Here is a 22,972-nt window from a genome sequence, read left to right on the forward strand (position 1 = left end):
GTTTTTCCCATTGGGTTTTCCTAGAAAGGTTTTTAACGAGGCAACAAAGACGTTAAGCGAGAGCGGAGAGTGACACCGGTCCCCAAGAGGGAGTGTTATGAAACTTAATTTAATACAAGATGGATGATCAAGGGGGAGTGTTATAAGATAAACATTGAGATGATCATCCACTACTTTACCAACTCAAGCACTATGATCATCTACTCACCAAGCACTATGATCACCCATTCATTTACCAAAAACAAGAAGAAGAGTTTATAAACAAAGAATCATTACATCTCATCTCTATTCTCCCTCTTCATAGTAAATATTCTCTCTTGCATATTTATCGTATATCTTCTTTCTGCAGGGAAAATATTTCGCCTTTATTTAAATTTTTCGATACTATAAATTATAAGTTATTTCAGAAGAAAAACGACTTTCTTTGTAGTCGGCAAAAATTTTCTATTCGCATGTTTCGGCCCATTTAGTTATGGCGACTTGGTGATAGACATCATCTAGCATTCTACTGATGTGGCCGAGTGAAGGGGAGATTGTTATCGGAGAGATAACCGGGCTGAGCCTTTTAACCAAAACCAATTATCCAAACTGGAATCAACCAAGTGGTCTGGTTCGGCTCGTTTTACGACCTAGGATCTAAGATATTTACCTATCAGTTCTCAATATTAGGTATCAGTTTTGGGTTCAGTTTTGGTTTTGGTTTTTATATAAAACTGATTGAACCGATTATGCATGTCTTAAAATTCAGAATATTAGAAAATGCTATTACTACTCGAACTCAGGTTGAATAAGGCAAAGTGATAACCACATTAATAGTGAACCAACTTACATTAAAAGCATTTAAAGTTGTATAAATATAATCTCTTACTTATTAATCCCTTACTTATTAATCAAGAAGCATTTTTAATAAATAACCTTCCTTTGGTAAATTAATAACAACTTTGCCATTATAGCCTATGTGGCAAGCTCACAACTCTTCCCAGCCAACTAACCTAGTAGTCCTTAAATTACTAGAATATTTACCAGTATTGCCATTGGTACCTATTATACATATATTAAGACATATATTGAATAATAGATTAAAGATATTTGTCATACGACTTTACCTGGTTCGTAATACAATAACCGGTCGACATTGTCAATTGTTTTAACCGGTTTTATCAATCAAATTTATGTACAATTTAAATCGTTGGCAGAAAAAAATCGTGACTTCTTCATCTTCACATACGAAATAAACAAGACCGTATTAGTATGTTTTGTAAGTGCCTTTTTGTCCTTCTGTTCATGACAAGTATGGCATTATTAGAGACAAACTGATATTTTGGTACATGAACCTATAAAATTATTATCACGTATTGTCCTGGAATAAACTCAAGCTTGACTATGTCTATTAGACTTAAAACAATGGTTCGTGTTGTTTTAAAACCTATTGTCATGAACAAATATACGGTCCACAACAAACACCTTTGTTTCGAATCAAAATATCAATGGTTATAAAAATAACATTCCATTGTCCAAGCATGTTACCACTAATTCTACAAGTCTAAACTGAATTTACAGGTTCTCGAGCAAACTAACATTTTGTTCATGACATTTTCTTACCTTACTATTTATATTTATAACCTCAGACAACATACTTTTGAATTATGGAATTAGATTTTTATATTTTTTTGGCATTGATTATATGAAATCAACATAAAATTTTCCAAGACAAATGGCTTGGGAAAAAACTTTTGAAAAAGGCAAATCTGCTCGATTTGCTCCAACTATATTGCCATACAGAATATGCCAAAAAAAAATTATATTGCCATACGGAATAATTGCTAATAAATCCGGTTACTTAATGGTATTTATTGTAAGCTTTCTGGCCAGAATATCGTAGTGGCATCAATTTTAGTGTTGTGATTGAACAAATAAGGCAGATAGGTTAATGTGTAGTTATTATTGGTTCCCTATATTCATCCAAAATATTGATTTGTAATATATTTTTGTATTTATTATTAGTTTCCTTTTGACATTCTATATAAACAAGGTTGAAGGATTCATCATTCCCTCCAACACGAAAGATTTCATAAACCATTATACTCTATGGCAGCCATTAATTTAATATAGCATGTTCTATAAAAAAAATATAGTATGTTCTATAATTTATATAAAGAACATGCTGGAAAATATGTTATATAAAATGTATAGTAAATGTAATTATTTTGAAAACGTTTGTACTACGTATTTAGGCTTACAAAAAAAAAGTTGTGTGCCCTGGAATATATACACTGTTTGGAGTTCATGGTTTTTTATAAAATTTGTTTTAAAACTCGAGTACCAATTTATGGACGTTTCCTATTAGTTGCTAAGTCATAACGATGGTCCATCAAATAAACATCAATGAACGATGCAAATTATTTGTAGCTTAACCATTGTAAGTTCCATCAAATAAGCTTTACAGAATTAATACTGGCATCACACTAATGTTTATAATCAACAAATATAATTGTCATCGTAACTGACCCAGTGCCTGGCACGGATCTTCACCTAGTTCCAATACTAAACAGTTACAAAATTGATATTGTCGCAACTCGAACTTAGATCGGATAGGCGAATAAACAACCACATTACATTTTACCACTTCATTTTAAATGTAAACATTATCGTATTGTATAAACATGACTTTTTGTTGGGTTCACCTCCTAGGTAGGTTCACCAACCAATAGAAAATTGTCATTTTAGATCTAGTATCTTTTAATTAAGGAAACAAAATAACTTGCCAATTATATTATGCTTTTAAAATAAAAAATTAAAAATTAAATAAATAAAAATAACAATAGTTCTAAAAAAAGATTATTTAAAAAAAAATATTTATTTTTAAGATTTAGAGTTTAGTGTTTAAGATTTATAATTTAGAATTTATCCAAATGTTTAGTGTTTTTCCAAGGGTTTAGGGTTTACCTAAGGGTTTAGGGTTTACCCAAGGGTTTAGGGTTTAAGGTTTTCCCAAGGGTTTAGGGTTTAGGATTAGAGTTTAGGGTTTAGTGTTTTGTTGACAACATGTTTAGTGTTTTTCCAAGGGTTTACGGGTTTACCCAAAGATTTAGGGTTTACCCAAGGATTTAGGGTTTAGGATTTGAGTTTAGGGTTTAGTATTAGAGTTTAGGGTTTTGAGTTATAATAACTCTATAAAGATTACCGACCAAAAACCGTAGTACCCGATCCATAACTGAACCAAAACTACTAATTACCTATATGGTATATAGAGACTCAAATCCAATTTCTAGTTTTACAAGTGATATTCATTTTAGTCCATGAGTTGACTTTCTCTCTCTCACTTACCAGTTGTTAATTATAGCCCTAAACCATATTGTATATGATTAAATAATATTTTAGTTAATTATATTTCCTAATTTTTAATACTAGACAAAAATCCGCGCTTTTGTGCGGGATGAAACATTGCAAAAATAGATAATATACGGAGTATCTCATATGTTATCATGTATAATAGATATCTCATATTTGTCTGCTCCTTTTAACGTAATTAAACTAGATCTCGATCCGCGCAACCACGCGGGTTTTTGTTTTTATTTATTTTTATATAAATATTTTGTTTTCGATTCAAATTTGGTATATATTATAATATATGTGTCTATCAATTTTTAAAACATAATAAATTTATGGTATATTTTTTTCATTGAATAGATTGTTTTAAACTTTCACATGTATTTGTATTGTCTTATATATATATATATATATATATATATTTTTGGATTATTATTTCATTATTAAAATCGTAACTATATATATAAAGATTAGTAAAATATTATTTTATTGTCATATTCAAAGATATTGTAACATTTCACAAATTTATAAAGTTTTTTAAAAATTAAACTTTTCGATTCATATATTTATATTATCGAGATAATTAAACATTTAGTTTTTGTTTAATTTTTAAAATAAGCTATATAGTTTAAAAATTGTTTTAATTGGTTTAAGGTAGTAAAGATTAATCATTGTTAGATAATATGATTTTTGTTATTTAAAAAAAAATCTTTATAGTTTTTAAAGTTAACATCGACAAATATTTAAATATTTAACATATTGAGTTATAGTATTACAACATTAAATTATATCTATTTAATTTATACTATCTATAAATTCAATGGATCATCTATTATTTAAATCCAATTATTGATAGCCCAATAAAAATTTCTGGTAGGCTCAAAATTTAAATGATAAGATTAAAGATTAAATGTAACATGACTTTTTAGGAATAAGTTAGATTCATTTTTTTAAAATCACACATGAATCAAAGTTAGATGATCAACAATTAAAAAAAAAATTGTTGGGCTAACAACAAAACTGACTCGAACTGATGACCATAACACAAAAGAGAATTAATTATTGGACCAAGCTTAATGATGATCTAATTTGTTGAGCCAATAACAAAACTGACTCTCTAACATGATGATTCTAAACCATTTAATGATGGTTTACATTCCTTTATCTTCGGATGGAGTAATGAGATATTAATTAACTTATAGATTAAAAAAAAAAAATTAACTTATAGACTTGGATGCAAAGACATATATTGACAAATATATATATATATATATATATAATCTTTTTAATTTTATGGAAATTTTAGAAACCTGCCAAATATAGATTATGAAAACTTGTTTATCAAGTATAGTTAAGACCAATGATATTGCCAATTCTGCATTAACATCAAAGCAACAACGTTTACCTCTAAAAAGATGATACGAAGATTAAAAACGTTTAATAAAACCTTATCCGGCATATCATCTAGAGAGCAAAAACGTTTGTTTTTAGATTAAACTATATCAAAACTCACGCAACACCTAGCTCACTATTTTAGTACGGGTCACTAATAGTCTAATATACAATTTTTAATAATTCAATTACACTGGTATGAAAATAATAAGGCATCAAGATACTGACAAAAAACAATGAGAAAGTTAGAGTTTTCGTTGGTGTGTATGTCTACCGTCTACGTGCAGGCCAGATGCAGGGCATGCTTGGATAGGGGCGAGCGGTGCAACCGTTCCAGACCTAATCTGTTGTCTTCTTATTTTTTAATAGATAAGAATCCGATTTTTTTAAAAAATATATGTATTTTTATATTAAAAAAAGATTAATTTTTTTTTTATATGAAAGTATTTTTTTATTTTCATAGATTTTTTCTGGTATTTCGAAGAAAACATATATTTATCAGATTTTTTAAAGGAAAATAAGTTTAGAAATTAATTTTTTTTTTTGCCCCAGGATCCATGACACTATTGAACCGGCACCGGCCAGATGAAGCTTTGAAGGTAGCTTTCATGCTCTACATTTGTGAAGCTTTGAAATTATCTTTAAAAACGATCACTCTACGATGAATTTTGTGTTTAATTTTATGATAGCCATACAACAATATGGTATATTGCCAGTGTTGTCGAGGATGATACAATTTTTGTAATGTGTCTTACATAAAATTTTTGATTTATAATAATGTATAAACGTAGACTGTTTTTATGTTAGGTAATAAATTTCTCTGGAGAAAAATGTTAGTCTAAAGTTTGTCCAAATTTATTTTAAAACTGTCACCTAAGCATTAAAAGAATGCAAGTTGATAACAAGTTAACAACTAAGCAAATTTAAAATTTAATTATTAGCAAATTTAAAATTTAATTATTACAAATTTGAAGGTTAAATCTTTTTAAAAAATCTTCAAGATTCGAAAGACATCGTCTAAGAATTTGGGCCTTTCATAAATGGAAAAACTTTGGGCCGGGCGCAAAATAATATATCAAAACAAATGGGTTTATTTGTAATTTCGTAAAATCTCCGTTAAATGTCGCGTAAATATCGCTAGTAGAACCTCAAGGGCGGGAAAATTAGCCTCCTGAAAAAAAAAAATCGAAATTATTAACCGTTAGGGCTTTTCTCCGGCGATGTCGCGGCGAGGCGGTGGACCCGTGACGGTACTGAATGTGGCGGAGAAGCCGTCGGTGGCGAAGTCAGTGGCCGGGATTCTATCCCGTGGAAGTTTCCGGACTCGGGAAGGTAGATCTCGTTACAACAAAATCTTCGAGTTCGATTACGCAATCAACGGCCAGCCGTGCCGTATGATGATGACCTCCGTCATCGGTCACCTGATGGAGCTTGAGTTCGCCGATCGCTTCCGCAAGTGGCACTCCTGCGACCCGGCGGATCTGTACCAAGCTCCGGTCACGAAACACGTCCCCGAGGTATTCGATGCCACGTCGGATGTAGCTAGATTTGATTCGATCTTATGTTGAAGTTAGATTTTGCTGGATTTCAATTTTTTGATTGATTCTGGTTTTGAGTGGTTTAGGATAAGAAGGATATTAAGAAGACATTGGAGGAGGAAGCTAGGAGGAGCGATTGGCTTGTGCTGTGGCTTGATTGTGATAGGGAAGGTGAAAACATTGCATTTGAAGTTGTGGATGTTTGTAGAGCTGTGAAACAGAATCTTTACATACGGAGGGCTCATTTCTCTGCGTTAATTGACAGGTCAGTGAGTGATCTCTGCTTACTCTACTTCAATCCATAGAATCTAGTGTAATGGTGTGTTTGGCATTTTGAAATTTCTAGGGAAATTCATGAGGCTGTTCAGAATCTTAGAGAGCCTAATCAGTTGTTTGCTCAGGCTGTTGATGCTAGACAAGTGAGTTTCTCCTGAAACTCCATTGTGTTAGTATTCTCTAGAAAATTTGTTAAGGTACTATTTAATTTTGAATAATTCAGGAAATAGACCTACGCATTGGAGCTTCTTTCACTAGGTTTCAGACTATGCTTCTGAAAGATAGGTTCTCTATTGACTCCACGGGTGATGAAGAGAGGAGCCGTGTAATAAGTTATGGTCCCTGTCAGGTAATTTTCAGAACTATCAGTCTCGTTATGTATATCAGAGTCACGGTAAGTGGGTAACCCTTGTTTTTATGCTTCAACTGCAGTTTCCTACACTTGGATTTATTGTAGAGAGATACTGGGAGATACAGGCGCATGAACCAGAAGAGTTTTGGACAATCAACTGTTCTCACGAATCCGAAGAAGGCCTTGCCACCTTTAATTGGATGTACTTTTACCAACTTCAATGCGTATTGTTGTTTCCCGGTTTATTGTCCTTGAATGTGGTGTTGATGTTATTTTTATTGCAGGCGTGGTCATCTCTTTGATTATGCTTCAGCTGCGATATTATATGAGATGTGTGTCATGGAACCTACTGCCACCGTGAGTAAAACAATAAACATTTTTTATTATCTGATAATGTATCTTCTACTTAATATTGTGTGTCCCTTAAAATCTTCTTCCAGGTTATGAACGTCCCACATCCAAGGGAAAAATTTAAGTATCCTCCTTATCCTTTGAACACCATTGAACTTGAGAAACGCGCTTCAAGATACTTCCGCCTGAGTTCTGAGCATACCATGAAGGTCAGAACTAGTACTACACTGGTTCACTTAAGTTTCATCTGATTTTTTTTTTGCCTAAAACTGTATGTTGTCGTCTAAATCCTATTTCATCTCGGTATATTTTTCTGCTTTCTTTTAGATTGATTGTCTTTTTGAATTGCTTAATAACATCAACAATGTCTGGATAGGTGGCAGAAGAGTTATATCAGGCTGGTTTCATCAGCTATCCTCGTACAGAGACAGATTCATTTTCAAGCAGGACTGATTTACGTGTGGGTATCTTTTTCTCATGAGCCAATAAGGTTAATTTTACTTTGATGCTTTGCTTGTAACTTTAGTCTAATCTCTAGTTGTACCTAGGCCATGGTGGAGGAACAAACAAGACATCCTGCATGGGGTCCATATGCACAAAGACTATTAGAGCCTGAGGGGGGACTCTGGAGAAACCCGGGGAATGGTGGTCATGATGACAAGGCTCATCCACCCATTCATCCAACAAAGTTTTCTAGCGGAGAGTCCAACTGGAGCAGAGATCACCTTGTAAGTATGGATGTCTTTTTGCTTAACATATCCAAGAAAAGGTATGATATGTTTGATTTCTTTGGAATTAACGTTTTTTCTTTCACTTTTCCAGAACGTTTATGAGCTTGTTGTCCGCCATTACCTAGCGTGTGTTTCCCAGCCAGCAGTTGCGGCTGAAACTACAGTCGAAATTGATATTGCTGGCGAGCGCTTTTCTGCATCTGGGAGAGCAATTTTAGCTGTAAGACTCGTTCCACACTACTTCAGTCTTGATTTATGTGGTTACGCTAAAGTGTACTGTAAAGCCCCACTGGAGATTGTAATAACTAGTAAATTATTGAGTGCAGTAGATAGATAATAAAACCCCAACATGCTACTATGCTAGTTGTAAAGCAACCGACTCATTTATACATATAGATATATACATGATTTTTTTTTTCTGTGTATTTAGTAGATCAAGATTTGACGCGGATTCCATTGTTGAGTGTTGAACTTAGTTAAAATTTTATTAAACTTGTTCATATCTGGATTTTGTCGCTGTTTGTTGCATGTACATCTATTGGTGTGTGTCGTCACAGTAATGAATTAGATATTGAGTTACTGACCTTATTTTTCTTTGCGTGTCTAGAAAAATTACCTTGAGGTGTACCGCTTTGAATCATGGGGAGGTTCAGTGATTCCAGTGTATGAAAAAGGGCAGCAGGTTTGTGATTCTCTTAATTATTCTCGGATCTGCTTTTAGGAGGTTGTTTATTTCTATCCCCAGCCTAGCCTCGTTTAAACTACTTTATCCTTGCGTGCATCTAACATTCCTTAACTACTAAATTATAAGGCAATCAAGGGCATAACTACTAAACTGGACTATTTCTCATTCATGATGGCATCTATTTAAGTGGTTTACATACTCTCTTAAAACAGGAGGCTACTTGAACTGCTGGAAATTATGTTTTAACGTTCACTCCTTTTTTATTTTCTGTTTACCTTTCTACTTAGTTCATACAGCCTGGACGATCGATGATAATTCTGAATGTCTTGGTATTGTGCAGTTTATCCCAACACGTTTGACTCTGGATTCAGCGGTAACAAGGCCACCACCGCTATTGTGTGAAGCTGACTTACTGAGTTGCATGGACAAGGTGAGTAAAACTGTCTTGTTTGCCCCTCTTTTCATGGTGGTGATTGCATTTTCTTGTTTATCAATCCCTAAATTTCTCATCCAATCATTTTTTGCATATTCTGTGTTCTTGTGTTCTTGTGAATGATAGGCAGGCATTGGCACTGATGCGACAATGCACGACCACATAAAGAAACTCCTTGATCGGGGTTATGCTACAAAGGATGCTAATACGCGGTTTTCTCCAACCAACCTGGTAGTTGATAATACTTAGCTTTCTAAGTTTTCCTCATTGTCTTCCTTAAATAAATATTCAGAAGTCACCTTACTGTTCTAATCTGAATTTACAGGGTGAGGCGCTTGTTATGGGATATGATGACATGGGGTATGTATAAGCAACTTCCTCATATTTGTGGCTTTCAATTGTATCAAGGGCCTATCGATTTGGAGAGACCTAACTTGTGTCAATACCATGCTCAAGAGACCCCCCTAAGAATTTGATGTATTCGTGTTGCCAATCTTTTTTTTTACCAGGTATGAACTTTGGAAACCAAACCTCAGAGCCATCATGGAACATGATATGAATGAAGTTAGTGTTGGCAACAAGACTAAAGCCGAAGTTCTTGAAACTTGTTTGCAGCAAATGAAAGCTTGTTTCTTAGATGTGAGTGAGCTTTTTCGTATATATTATTGTGTCTTCTCTCTGTGGTTAAATCTGTTTTCCGCTGAAGCTGTTGCTAATGCAATGGCTGAAACTGAATGCCATGATTTTATATTTGTAATTCACAAAATTAATCCCCGCAGGCCAGAGTAAAAAAAACAAAGCTCCTAGAGGCAATGACAATTTTCTTTGAAAGGTGGTCTCATTACTTTGCTCCAGTACTGTGTAGCTTTTAGTCTTTTCTCTCTCTCTCTCTCTCTCTCTCTCTCTCTCTCTCTCTCTCTCTCTCTATAATCTATGATACTGTATGTGCAGATCTAATAACACTGATGAAGGAGAAAACCAGACAACTGGTGAAGTTGTCCGGCGATGCAACCTGTGCAATGAATCAGATATGGCGCTCAGGAAGAACCAGGTAGTTATATGATCCATCAAAATTATTTTCTATGTTGGATATGAATTGCTCTTCTCCCTTTTATGAATGAGAGCAACTGGTTAAACAGTCTAATCCATTCTGTTTGCAGGATGGCAATTTTATGGTTGGATGCATGGGCTATCCTCAGGTCAGAATCTCGCAGCTCTTTACATACCTCATGAATTATTCTTTTTCTAACCTTATTTCGGATAATTATTATTTAATAGTTTGGCATTTCAGTATTTCTTCCTTGCTTGCATCTATTAATTTAACATATTTGCCAATTATTCAGTGTCGGAATGCAGTTTGGCTTCCTGGACCTACACTGGAAGCATCTGTCACAACTGATATTTGTCAATCTTGTGGTCCAGGTAGACGCCCCATAGTGATAAACTGTATGTGAAACATTCCTTTTTATTGTTTAATGATGCTTTTTTGTGCTGTAGGTCCTGTCTACAAGATACGTTTCAAGTTCCGTCAGATCAGGATTCCACCAGGCTTTGATGTTAATCACTTAGGTATGCAAATTCTTTGAAACATTGCAACCAACTCTGTGCTTATCTTTCAATAGTTGCAACTCTTTGAATCGCACTGATTTTCCAGTCTGTTTTAATCATGATCAGGCTGTATTGGTGGCTGCGATGATGTTCTTAAACAATTGATAGATATATGTGGAACTGGTTCCCGTTCTCAAGGTTAGTGCTCATTGTTACATAATACGCAGTTAGACCAAACAGTCTCAGAAATTAACATGTTTTCTATTGGACATCATACTTTTGTTAATTGCATCTTTAGTGTGGCTTGGCTTGTGAATAGATAACGTTGGACTAACAACAATCAAACATTTGTTCTTGTAGCAAGGGCAGCTCCGGGTGCAACCCCAAACAATGTCCGAGGAAGCAACATAAGACAGAACAACGTCTGCATACATTGTCAACAAGGAGGACATACTTCTGCCAATTGTCCCACACGTGCTTCAGGATATCGAAATCCTCGTTCTACTGGAACAGCAAATCCGAGAAACGGTAATTGGATCCTTTCGATGATGTTTTAGCAAACAAACATCATCTCATTTCTCAATAATATCGTTGTCAATAATGCAGATGAAACTACAGTTTCATGTACCACTTGTGGAACACCATGTGCTATTCGTACAGCCAACACAGAAGCTAACAGGGGAAGGAAGTTCTACTCATGTCCATCACAAGGCTGCAATTTCTTCACGTAAGCCGCATCCATGACCCGCGGTTGTTACCCTTTTATTAAATCCATTATTGTTCTATTAAATCACTAAATTCGCATTTTATAATGTTTTGTGACAGATGGGAAGATAGCATCAGCAACGGTACTGGGAATGCAACAATAGGTTCTAATAGCGGCGGAAGCGGTAGGCGCGGCCGTGGTGGTGGCCGGGGAAATAGAGGCGGTGGCCAAAGAGGTGAAGGGCGTGGCGGCGGTGGAACAAGCTTTGTTTCTGCAACTGGAGAGCCAGTGAGTGGTAGAAGGTGCTTCTCATGTGGTGATCCTTCACATTTTGCCAACGCTTGCCCTAACCGTAACTCTTAAGCGGTAACTTCTAGTAAGCAAGCTAATTTACTTTCTATATTTAGCATGGTTGATTAGCGAGTACAATAATTATCCATGAATTATAAATGATTTTTTCCTAGTGATTAGGTTTATAATGATCACTACAGTAGTAATTAACGGCCACTTTTGCTCTGGAATTCATTATTTGCGTTAATCACGGTTAGCTGGATTACTAAACTATAATATTTCACGTGCTATACTGAATCGTGCCCCAAAATTATATCTAAACTCTAATGATTTTTTTTTAACTTAGCTATGATGTAGTGAGCTAGCGTGGATCCATTCCTCTTGGTTCTGTTTTTTGTTTAATATATCTCCTCTTGGTCTTCTTCTCCCTCTAGGGATATGATTTTAAATAAAAGATTCGAGAGTCATGTTAGACTTATTAGTACACCATGAAAGTTTGAAAGGGTATTTATTTCTTTTCGTCCAACTCGATTTCAAAACAAAGAATCGAAAATGTAATCGAGAAGATCATCTTAAAGACGGCTCTTTTTCTGGAAAAGAAAACGATGACTCGTCTTGTGAAAGTATATGTTAAGTATTCTAGCTTTTGATTTAAGATGGTAAAGTAATAACGTTACTAATGACATGTTTAAGCTAATCACACCTTAAAGATTTACAAATCTATGTATGTGAATGTGATATCTTGGTGGAAGGCTGATATGAAAGATTTTACACGTAACTCGACCATACACTTTTAAATGCATTGGAAACAACTAGTTAATGTGAATTAGTAATAATTAAGTAATGATTTTACGACACAATCTAAAGAATTATTCGTTCTGCTTTGTTTTGTTGTTCCCAAATCCCAATGTTAACTGAGATAATACATTACTGTAGTCGACATTTGATTACAATATAATTCAAACTCGTGGTAGTTCCAAAGGACCTCTTTGTACCCTGTAAACCCATCCAAATATATAGTACAAAAATATTTATTTTTTTTCCATTGTGATTTGCTCAGTTCTTCTAGAAAACAATTCTCAAACATTTTCTTTATTTCTCTAGATTTTTTTTTTTTTAATATTTTCATACCATGTACTAACTAAATAGAAACATTCTTCACATGATTTGGCAAGACCTACCAAAATGGTGGGGCAAGGTTATAGAGCAAAATCAAATTAAAACCATATAAGAAAGACATTTTTTTTTTAATTTTTTGGTCCTCACCGACGGATCTATTACGTCCTCTACTTTAAACTGCTTTTTATATAGAAATAAAAAGAGTTGGCTACACCTTTACTGAAAATGAATCATGCATGAATTTTTTGGTGGATGAGATTGTATGGTAATTGACATTTAATGCAGTTAACCACTTTCTCTGTTTTTATTTATTTGATGTTTAAATAATTTTATTTTGTTGCAAAAATAAGTGATATTTTTATGATCAGGTAAAAAGTTAATGATGTTTCAAATTAGTGACTAATTACATAATATTACATTTATAAAATAATGATGTTTTTATTTAATCAAGATAAATTATATAAAAGCCTGTATTTTTGTCTATGTGTATTTACTTTAAACACAACTAAAATGAGAAGGTTGAATATATACTAAAAAATTAAAAAAAAGTATAGCGTTACTCTTACTCAATTACAAATTCAAAGAACGAAATTAATGCAAAAAAAAGTGGGGGATCAATAAAGAGAAGAGATTCTTTAGTCCCGCGAAAGAGAATGAATGATAGCGATGTACATGCTCCATTCATAATTATTCCCCTCGTGCTTATTTAATTTATTTTCCTTTTCGTCATAATAAACTCATACAAAATAAAAGGAATAGTCATGATCGGATCATCAACGGCCCAGATTCATTCAAACCAGACGACACAAAACATCGCCTTCTCTCTCTCTCCCGGAGACAGTTAACGTGATTCTCTCTCTCCTCTTCGCCCAAGAGCTAAACGACAAACCAGAGAACCACGCGAGAGAGCTAGTGCCAGCGATTAGCTACTATGAGAGCTTGAAAGAGAGATAGAGAGTGTGTGTGTGTGTGTGTGCGAATCGCAAGTTTTCACCGCGGAGAGATGAAACCTTCCGGAGGAGGTGAGAAACCGGCGACGGAGACGGATGCTGAAGGTTCGGCGTTAGTAATCGTCGGTGTAAATCCCGACGAATGGAGCAGAGAGGTGCTTACGTGGTCTTTGGTGAATGTAGCTCGTCCTGGAGATCGAATCATCGCTCTCCACGTCCTCGACTACTCTCTCGGTTCGTTAAACCCTAATTTTGCTTCTCCTCTTCCTTCCTTACGATCTAACATCTTTTTTTTTCTTAATTTCGTTTTAATTATCTTTAATTTCGTTTTTAATAGAAGGCTCCACATCGCTTATCTCGCTGGTTAAGACCTTTGACACGATGCTTGGTGTATACGAAAGCTTCTGCAACTTAAAACAGGCAAGTTTTTTTTTTTTTTCTTTTTCAAAATTGTAACAATTCAAGTGGAAAAGTTAATTGTGGAGCTTCTGAATGAATTTTATAATTTAATTTTTTAATATTAGTTTAAAAAAAAAATAAAGTTAATGAAATTGGATGGATGTTGTGAACAGGTTGATTTGAAGTTGAAGTTCTTAAGAGGGAAGTCAGCTAGGAAAGTTCTTGTACAGGAAGTGAAATCGTGTGGAGCAACGAGTTTGATCGTTGGTTCTTCTAAGAGACATCACACCATCCGTTCATCAGCTTCCTTAGCTAAGTATTGTGCTCGGAATCTTGCTAAAGATGTCTCGGTTTTTGCTGTTAAGAGTGGGAAGATTATGTTCCGGAGAGTACTTAGTAGCAATGGTATGTTACAGATGAGTTTCTGATAGTTGATTGCAGTGTTCAAAAAATCGCTAGGCGGTAAAATAGGTGTTTAGTAAAAGATTAGCGACTAGTCGGATTATTCAGGTTTGGTCGCTACATTTATATTAGATATTTTCGTTTTAGGTTTGATTATAAAAGCATTTGATGAATTATAAAAATTATATATACAAAAATGAAAAAAATTAGACAAATTTGTGGATTTGAACTAATATTATTGTTAATTTAAGAGATTTAGACTAATTCAGATTGATTTAAATAGAACTAATTGTTTTAAACCGATTTGAATCGTATAAATCGAAAGAATCGTTTTGGCTATTGACTGATTTGCCGCCAAGATCGATTTTTAGAACATTGGTTCAATGTGTGTTGTTCTCTGTTAAATGTGTGGTAGTATTGTGTTAACGAAAGTTTTGTGCTTTGCAGGTGCAGAAGGTTCACATATGAAGCTTCCCTCTTTAGTCTGTGCATCCCCCAACGTTGCTATTGAAGCGGCAAAGATTGGAAACACATTTAGCCCTGCAAGAACTAGCTCACGCTGGACAAGAACTAACCGCACTTCCTCATTACAGTCTCCCGAGAGTTTATGTGTAGACAATTCATTGGCTTTAGTGCCGGTACCAACGAACAAGACTGATTCAGGTTCCCCTGAGTCAGGACCAGGTTGGCAGTTTCTTCGGAGAAACTGGACCAAAGTCTCTGCTAAGAAGGCTGTACTTCAGTGGGTTTCAAAGCTCCGGGGCCGGGATTCAGCAGCTGTAGCTTATCTGGATAGGAAACGGAGTGACTCTGGCTGTGATGAAGATTGCTCTTCTAGCATAGATGGCTCTGAGCTTATGCAGTCTCCTCTTTCTCCCTGCGTTGGATCAAACAACGTTCCGGAGGAGCTGGAGGGTCTACACGAAAAATACTCTTCCACGTGTAGATTATTCACATACAAGGAAGTTTTGTCAATCACCTCAAACTTTGCATCTGGTATAATAATAATCCCTTTCCATGTTCTTAACATAGGTTTGGTTTTGGTCTGATCCTTAAGCTTATGGAAACATCCTTCTTTTTCTGTTTCTAGATAACTTGATTGGAGAAGGTGGTAATAGTTATGTCTACAGAGGAGACCTACCAGATGGAAGGGAGCTAGCTGTCAAACTATTAAAGCCTTGTCTTGACGTGATGAAGGAGTTCAAACAGGAAATCGAAGTGATTACAAGTGTGAATCACAAGAACATAGTGTCTCTCTTTGGTTTCTGCTTTGAGAACAATAACTTGATGCTGGTGTATGACTATCTACCACGAGGAAGCCTCGAAGAAAACCTTCACGGTATATAAACACTACCATCTGATATTCATTCCCTCTGATGGATAATTCTCTCATGTCTATCTTGAATGTTCTCGTTTCTTGACTTCAGGTAATAGAAAGGATGCAGCAAGTTTTGGCTGGCTGGAGAGATATAGAGTAGCAGTTGGTGTTGCCGAGGCGTTAGACTATCTACATAATACTCATGACCCAGAAGTGATTCACCGGGATGTGAAGTCTTCTAATGTTCTATTGGCAGATGATTTTGAGCCACAGGTACTTGCTACATTCATATATGCAATGTAATGAAACAATCTTCCTGATTTTTTTGTGATTGTTCAGCTCTCAGATTTTGGATTTGCCAGCCTTGCTTCAAGTGCTTCACAGCATGTGTCATGTGGGGATATTGCCGGAACATTTGGGTATTGAATTTGCTTCCCTTATAACCATCATCAATCCATCGATCATCCACTTAACGTTCCTGTTCTTTTGACAGTTACCTAGCACCAGAGTACTTCATGCACGGTAAAGTAACCGACAAGATTGATGTCTATGCTTTTGGTGTTGTATTACTCGAGCTTCTATCTGGTAGAAAACCAATCTGCGTCGACCAGTCCAAAGGTCAAGAGAGCCTTGTCTTGTGGGTAAGCAAGCATGATCCGTCCATTACTTCACAGTTCCATGTCTACATGAAATGACTTTAAGTTGTATCCTCTTTCTTCACAGGCAAACCCAATTCTCGAGAGTGGAAAGTTTGCTCAGTTGCTAGATCCAAGCCTAGAAACTGATAACAATAACGAACTAATCGAGAAACTATTGTTAGCTGCCACTCTATGCATCAAACGCGCACCTCATGACCGTCCACAAATGAGCCTCGTAAGCTATGCATATATCTTTTATCTTCTCAACCTTTCCCTTAGTCTTTGCTTCTAATTCATTAATTTCACAGGTGGTAAAGATACTACAAGGGGACGAAGATGCAACAGAATGGGGAAAGCAACAAGTAAGAGCCTCAGAAGATGCAAGGGAGTACTTGACGAACATAGAGTCACACATAAACCTAGCGTTGCTTGACTTGGAAGATGATGCAGCTTCTGATAGTAGTCCTGAAGCTAGTAGTATCTCCGTTGAGGATTACTTGAAAGGGAGATGGAGCCGCACTGCTAGCTTCAACTTCAACTAATATAATATTAGTTTTATACTAGTTTTAAGTTTTAACTGTAAATTGGAATCAGACTTTCTGATGAGGTTTTCAAGCTTTTTAGATGTGTTCTTGCAAGGTGTAACGTTCTTTCCAATTTGGTTGGTCTTAGTTTTAAATTGTAAGCGGTTCGGTTTGGTCTAAGATTCGGTTTGCATAGATATTGTAATTTCTTTTGTTTTGCTTTTGAATTTTGTTTCCTAATAAATAAAAAAATTAAATATGAAGATAAATTCTCTAAATATAAAGGTTATATCAAATTACATATCAAAGACTTGGGTATCATTATTCTTTTGTTTGGAATGTGCAATATGCTACATGAAGCTTAAGTTCTTAACACCATATGGCCTTTGCCTCATCAAGTGTACAGCCTTATCCTCGTTGTTATAGGTTCTCTGCACATTGGGCATGTCTTGACAACCACACCACATTCCTTGCACGTCTTCATTATGAAAAAAACAAAAGCAACAAAAAGATATCAGAAAACCAATCTTGTTCCATGGGAGCAAGCAAAGAGTTTTCTATATATATTTCACTTACCGTGTGACCGCAGCTAAACGCCATGTCCTTTGGGTTCGTCAAGCAAATGGGGCATACAGGTCGTGTCACTGAAGACGTTCTCTCACTTTTCTCTGCAGTTTCTGTAACTGGAGTCGGCATTTTTCTAACAGCATTGTCACGCTCTATGACCTCTGGTGGTGGTGGTAGCGGCTTGTGACGCAAACGTGAACCACCTACTTGTTTTCTACCGCTCACACAACACACAATCAAAAGTCCGTTTCAAGAAGTCTATACAACAGTGTGATACAAGAAGTTCAACACTTACTCGAGACTTAACGTGGCTTTGTATTGAAAAGGAATCTCCATGAGAGCTGCTAGTGCGAAGGCAGTCTCCTTCTTAGCTGCATCTTTGTGCTGTGACATTATCTCTGTGAAGTTCACAAACTGTGGAAAGGAAACAGAGTTCTTCACTGATCATCATATCCAAGAAAAAAAACAGAATGAAACTGTTATCTTATTTACCTGGAAGTTATCGAATTCGCGGTGAGGGATATTGTCATCAAACTGTTTCATTGTGTCCCATGGTCCATCTCCTACTCCAACCAAGACTATAGACAATGGGTAATGGCTGCATTTTTTATATAATCTTAAACAACATCAGAACCGGTCATGAGCATATACTAGTGAAACATTGGCCTATAGCCTCTAAAATTTTAGAAAAAAATACATATAGATATATATATTTCTTCTATCAAAAGAAAAAAATACATATATATACTCTGAAATTTGTAAGAAAAATTAATCTAATTTTTTTTTTTAAATTGTCTTTTTTTTTAACACATACTAAATTGTCTATATCCTCCAAAATCATAGGACCGGTCCGACGACATTAGTATATGATGAAACCAAGACCATGAAGTTGAGCTTATTGAATAGTTTTGTGTTTTACCTAGCTGCCATTATGGAGTTGATAGTAGCTTCTTCCTGTGGACTAAGCCGACCAGGTGGAACATCTGGATTCCTTGTGACCTGGCCATCTGCTATAATGACGAGAACATGGTATTGCATATTGTTCTGTTCAACTATGTCTATGGCCGCATCAATAACCGGGGCGAACGAGGTAGGACCAGACAGCTTCAAATGAGGAACAATCTCTCTGTATCTTTTAACAGCTTTGTCCAATCCCTCGCAGCTTTTGTTGTCACGGTAAAAGCTGAACACATACTGATCTCTTGTTGTTGCTGTAAGAAGAATAATGCATATACAACCATTTAGAGTTTTATCAATATTCATCTTGAAAATTAAGGGAAAAAAGTAAAGAAACTAACCATCTCCAAAACCAAAACAAGGTATAAGATCATCTTCATCAAAGGGAGACAAAGTGCGGCCAATAATGGATATAGCTTGTTCATAAGGATTCTGTCTTTTACCAATGGCGTGTAGGCTCTTTCTATTGAATGAGTATCTTCCTGCAACGAGATTCACAGCATTAAAAACACTAAAGACCAATTGAAATAGTCTTTTATTGATAATGAATTCATAAGAAATCACCTGTCCACTCATTGCTCTTGGTGAAGTCAATTCCTAGAATCAGATTTGAAGATTCAAGTCCAGCTTCTCTCAGAGAGGTTATCACCTAATGAAATCACAATAAGATGGATTCATTATCACTTTACTTCATCAACTATGATAAACAAATAAATAAATCAAGAAAATCAAGAAAAAGTTGGTCAAAGTTTTTGGAAACCTGATCCAAGCTGTTGAAGTGATCAGCGATATATGAAGGTTGTTGATTACGTTTATTGCATCTGCTCATTGCTCCACACTAGAAGATCCAATCTCTGAGGATATATATAAAATGATCCTTGACTTTTTTTCAAAGAACAAGAAGAGTTTCAGAGTTATTTTTGTAGAGAAAGGAGATTCTCTTTGATGTGTAATAATAGAAAGAGAATACAAAAGAAGAAGAAAGGAAACAGAAAAGTATAGGTTAGTTGAATAAAGAAAGCTATAGTGGAACGTGACCCTTCTAGTTTCTAGTTTCTTTGCTTGCGGCGGAAATTAATCAAATGCGTATTTTGCTCTTACACGCCTGATCGATTGTCTCTTTGTCATCGTCATTAATGATGATATATATCCACAAAGACCAGAACCCAAACTTCCTCAACCATTGTCTAGAAGAAAGATTATACATGTGGACAACGTGGCTAAGCACGCATAACCAGTTATAAAAAAGACTAGAAAATCTAATCGGTGGAACCATTTCCAATCAAATTAAAGTTAACTTTAAAACTTGGAAACATTTATATTTTGAAACAACGTAAATCTTCTAAAACATCGTATAATTTGAAAGAGAGAATAATAAAATTTAGAATATATACATAATTTATTTTATTGATACGATCTTCATTTTTAAAATTTTGATATAGTAATTTAATATATTATTTTATGGTAAAATTTATGTTTCCTTTTTATAAAATTAAATAAAACATAATTTTACCTTTCTAGTAACAAATATGTGCGCTAATATTTTAAATAGTACAAAAAATAGAAAGAAGGCTATTTAAAAACCAAAATATTCATGTTATATAAAAGCTGATATTTAATCATATAAAGTAAAATTCATAAAATATTTTAAGACGATAAATAAATTTATGTTTTTTTGGTATAAAACCAAATAAACCGAAAACTAACGGTATATAAATAGAAAAAAAAACAAAGTAAATGTGATTTTAATATGGTAGATATTTGTTATAAACCGAAATACTCAAAAACCAAAAAAAAAAAAAACCGAAACCGAATCGATATAACACCTCTTCTAGATTATTCATGAAGAGATTATTCATGTACGAAGAACGTAAAATACAAAGGCAGATAACCTAGCACGCAGTGTTAGGATACAAACATCTTTCGTCATTTACATGGATCAACATCTCCCAATGTGGTTTACAGGGTCAATACGAGTCTGTAATGTTGTTGACAAAAAAAAAAAAAACACCTCTTGTGTGTCTATGTGTTTCTCTCAATCTCTTCTCTGTCCCCTTCGTTTTTCTGCAGTAGTGTCGTAGTAGTGTCGCAGTGAATGAGTTTTTGCTTGATGATATATATCCACAAAGACCAAAACCCAAACTTCTTCAACCATTGTCTAGAAGAAAGATTATACATGTGGACAACGTGGCAAAGCACGTAATGGTGTTAATGGTCTCTGAAGATTTAAAGTTTTAGGCTTTTGACCCTTGAGCATTATCTCTAGATAGTAGACAGATACCATTTTCTTGGGCTTCATAATCAAAAAGCATTTTCACTACCTATAATTTCAGACCGCGGTCGATAGCTATAAGCCCAAACTCAACTACCCAATCTATCAACTTTAAAGTTTTGACTTTTGAGTTTCGGGTCTTTGTTGGTTGATAGGAAATAAAATTTAGAGGTTAATTCAAGATAATAAATAAGTAACTCTCGATGTCTTGATATTTTTAAAAAAGTTATCATTTAATATATAGATTAAATATAGGTCAAGCATCTTATGAGGGTCCCTAATGTCAAACATAGTTCGAACTTTTTGGACGTTCTGCGTCAACCGATTTGTGTTACTTTAGTTATGTTTCTTGGAGTTGTTCTGCCTCCCTAATGATTACAATATCATATTGTTGTTTTGGTTATAGTTCTCCACAACAAAATACGTGGCAATGGATCTATATTGTATGCAATGCATCTGAGTGGGTAAATCGCTTAATCGTGTTGACACTGCAATAGCTCGAGCTCGAGCTTGGGCTATGCTCTTCTAAAACTCATTGAAGTCTTCTCTTTGACTCCTTGGAGTTTCTTTGGTATAAGGTGTCTATTGGTATCTTGATTTTCTGCAGCTCTGGTGTTTTTTGGATTTGTTTTTGTTGGCCTTTGGCTACGTAAAACTATGAACCTTACGGTTGATTTAATATTACAAAAAGCGTTAAAAAAAAATAATATAGTTGGAGCAATCATAAATAAGTCTATAAAATTTGATGGTCACCTTATACTTAACTAAGTTAAAAATTCTTAGAAATGTGAAACTATTTATATTTGAAACGTAGAGAGTATTATTTTATTTTTAAAAAAATTATCAACTATGATAAGTATTTAAATAGTAAAAATTATGTATTACATTAGTTTGTTATTTAAATATTTATCTTTAAAAATGAAAGTTACACAAGTATTTACAAAAATGAAAATAACAAACTAATATAATACATAAAATTTACAAAACAAGTATACTATATAAAAAAATATGCAAAATATAAGAAAAATAATTAAAATTATCATGTTCTCTTTTGATGTCCTCTTAAGATTGTTGGATTCATATCTTTTTTTTTATGAAAATTTATCTACAATGTTTATATATATCATTCCTGATATATAAAACCCAGCAAAAAAAAAATCAAAGATAAAAATTCAAATCCAAAACAAAAGAGACAAAGTAATCAATATAAATAATTATGTCTCGTTATCTTCTCTGCGGTACGTTCCTTGAGCCCACCATCACCACCACCACCCGCACCTTGGACCCCTTAGGTCTCTTCTGTAGCAGATGTCATGATGTGATACTAAGACAATAAATCTCAGCTACTACAATGTTCTCTTCATTTGAACTTGAACCTCCATGTTTTAATGATCACTTCTTTTATATTTCCTTTTACTGTGTTTGTATCATGTGGCTTCTACTTCTGTTACGACATAATGCAATATTCTCTTCAATATCACCATCACCACCACCAACACCTAGGACCCTTAGGTGTCGTTCTAATCATATGATCAACCACTGCTAGGGAATGAATCAACCTCTTATGAATGCAATAGCTGCAGTTTTATATATATATATATATGTGTCCTTGTACTTGAACATCCTCTTCTTTTGATGGTTTGGTACTAGAATATGTAGTTGGTGTCCTGTGGTACTAAGGCAATTAAAACGTACCTGTGTTTCTGTAATTTTTGTACTTTGGTTTTAGTAAAAACTACCTTCCTTTGAGACAGCTTTTGTTTCATGAAATGGTATGTTTTGTTTGTTCTGCTTGAACCGGTAAATGTCACTGAAGTTGCTGGCTCCTTTGCACTCTCAAAGAAGGAGTTGAGTGTCAATTCAGAATACCAGATGTGATGGTCCATGCCTTTGAAAAACAAGTATCTGAGAAACAACAACTTAATTGAAATGGAAACTCTTCTTCTTCTTTTTTGTAACACAAACTTGCATTAATCATAAAAGTTAAGCTCCAGAGTTCATGGTACATACCGGATATTTCAAGTTCTTTTTTAATTTATATTGAACTGCACCCGACACATAACCAAAATTTACCAATTCTTTATAGTTTTCAGTTGTGTTTTGAACCGACCTGGATCCGGTTGGAAACGATCTGAATCGGAACAAAAAAATTAAAATTATCTATATGAGTCATAATATATGAGACACCCACAA

General features: G+C 34.6%; 3 protein-coding genes across 4 annotated transcripts; 2 read left to right on the forward strand and 1 right to left on the reverse strand.

Annotated features, from left to right (window-relative positions):
• The first annotated feature begins 5,942 nt into the window (after positions 1–5,942).
• On the forward strand, positions 5,943–12,207 carry LOC106323074 (DNA topoisomerase 3-alpha). Its single transcript, XM_013761241.1, has 24 exons — positions 5,943–6,239; positions 6,347–6,525; positions 6,607–6,679; positions 6,760–6,885; positions 6,969–7,090; positions 7,173–7,245; positions 7,329–7,448; positions 7,616–7,699; positions 7,788–7,967; positions 8,062–8,190; positions 8,578–8,652; positions 8,996–9,085; positions 9,215–9,319; positions 9,414–9,448; positions 9,598–9,727; positions 9,868–9,920; positions 10,040–10,139; positions 10,249–10,287; positions 10,432–10,510; positions 10,586–10,657; positions 10,763–10,834; positions 10,997–11,164; positions 11,243–11,363; positions 11,462–12,207. The coding sequence occupies exons 1-24, from the start codon at positions 5,943–5,945 to the stop codon at positions 11,703–11,705; spliced, it is 2,766 nt and encodes a 921-aa protein (XP_013616695.1). The 3' UTR covers positions 11,706–12,207.
• Positions 12,208–13,417: 1,210 nt separating this feature from the next.
• On the forward strand, positions 13,418–17,210 carry LOC106327690 (probable receptor-like protein kinase At3g17420). 2 transcript variants are annotated; one of them, XM_013765920.1, is made up of 10 exons: positions 13,418–13,936; positions 14,043–14,122; positions 14,275–14,506; positions 14,951–15,499; positions 15,594–15,842; positions 15,931–16,094; positions 16,161–16,240; positions 16,315–16,462; positions 16,545–16,694; positions 16,768–17,210. In XM_013765920.1, the coding sequence occupies exons 1-10, from the start codon at positions 13,756–13,758 to the stop codon at positions 16,999–17,001; spliced, it is 2,067 nt and encodes a 688-aa protein (XP_013621374.1). In that variant the 5' UTR covers positions 13,418–13,755; the 3' UTR covers positions 17,002–17,210. The 2 variants fall into 2 exon arrangements, with proteins under 2 accessions (XP_013621374.1, XP_013621373.1); XM_013765919.1 differs by having other exon boundaries at positions 13,420–13,936; positions 14,040–14,122.
• A 25-nt stretch (positions 17,211–17,235) lies between these two features.
• On the reverse strand, positions 17,236–19,564 carry LOC106327691 (E3 ubiquitin-protein ligase RGLG1-like). Its single transcript, XM_013765921.1, has 8 exons — positions 19,268–19,564; positions 19,072–19,156; positions 18,849–18,989; positions 18,470–18,761; positions 18,043–18,148; positions 17,846–17,964; positions 17,560–17,764; positions 17,236–17,461 (listed from the first exon to the last, which is right to left on the reverse strand). Exons 1-8 carry the CDS (start codon positions 19,334–19,336, stop codon positions 17,378–17,380), a joined length of 1,101 nt encoding a protein of 366 aa, XP_013621375.1. The 5' UTR covers positions 19,337–19,564; the 3' UTR covers positions 17,236–17,377.
• Between the last annotated feature and the right edge of the window lie 3,408 nt (positions 19,565–22,972).

Source organism: Brassica oleracea, chromosome C2 (assembly GCF_000695525.1).
Source record: "Brassica oleracea var. oleracea cultivar TO1000 chromosome C2, BOL, whole genome shotgun sequence".
Taxonomy (NCBI): domain Eukaryota; kingdom Viridiplantae; phylum Streptophyta; class Magnoliopsida; order Brassicales; family Brassicaceae; genus Brassica; species Brassica oleracea.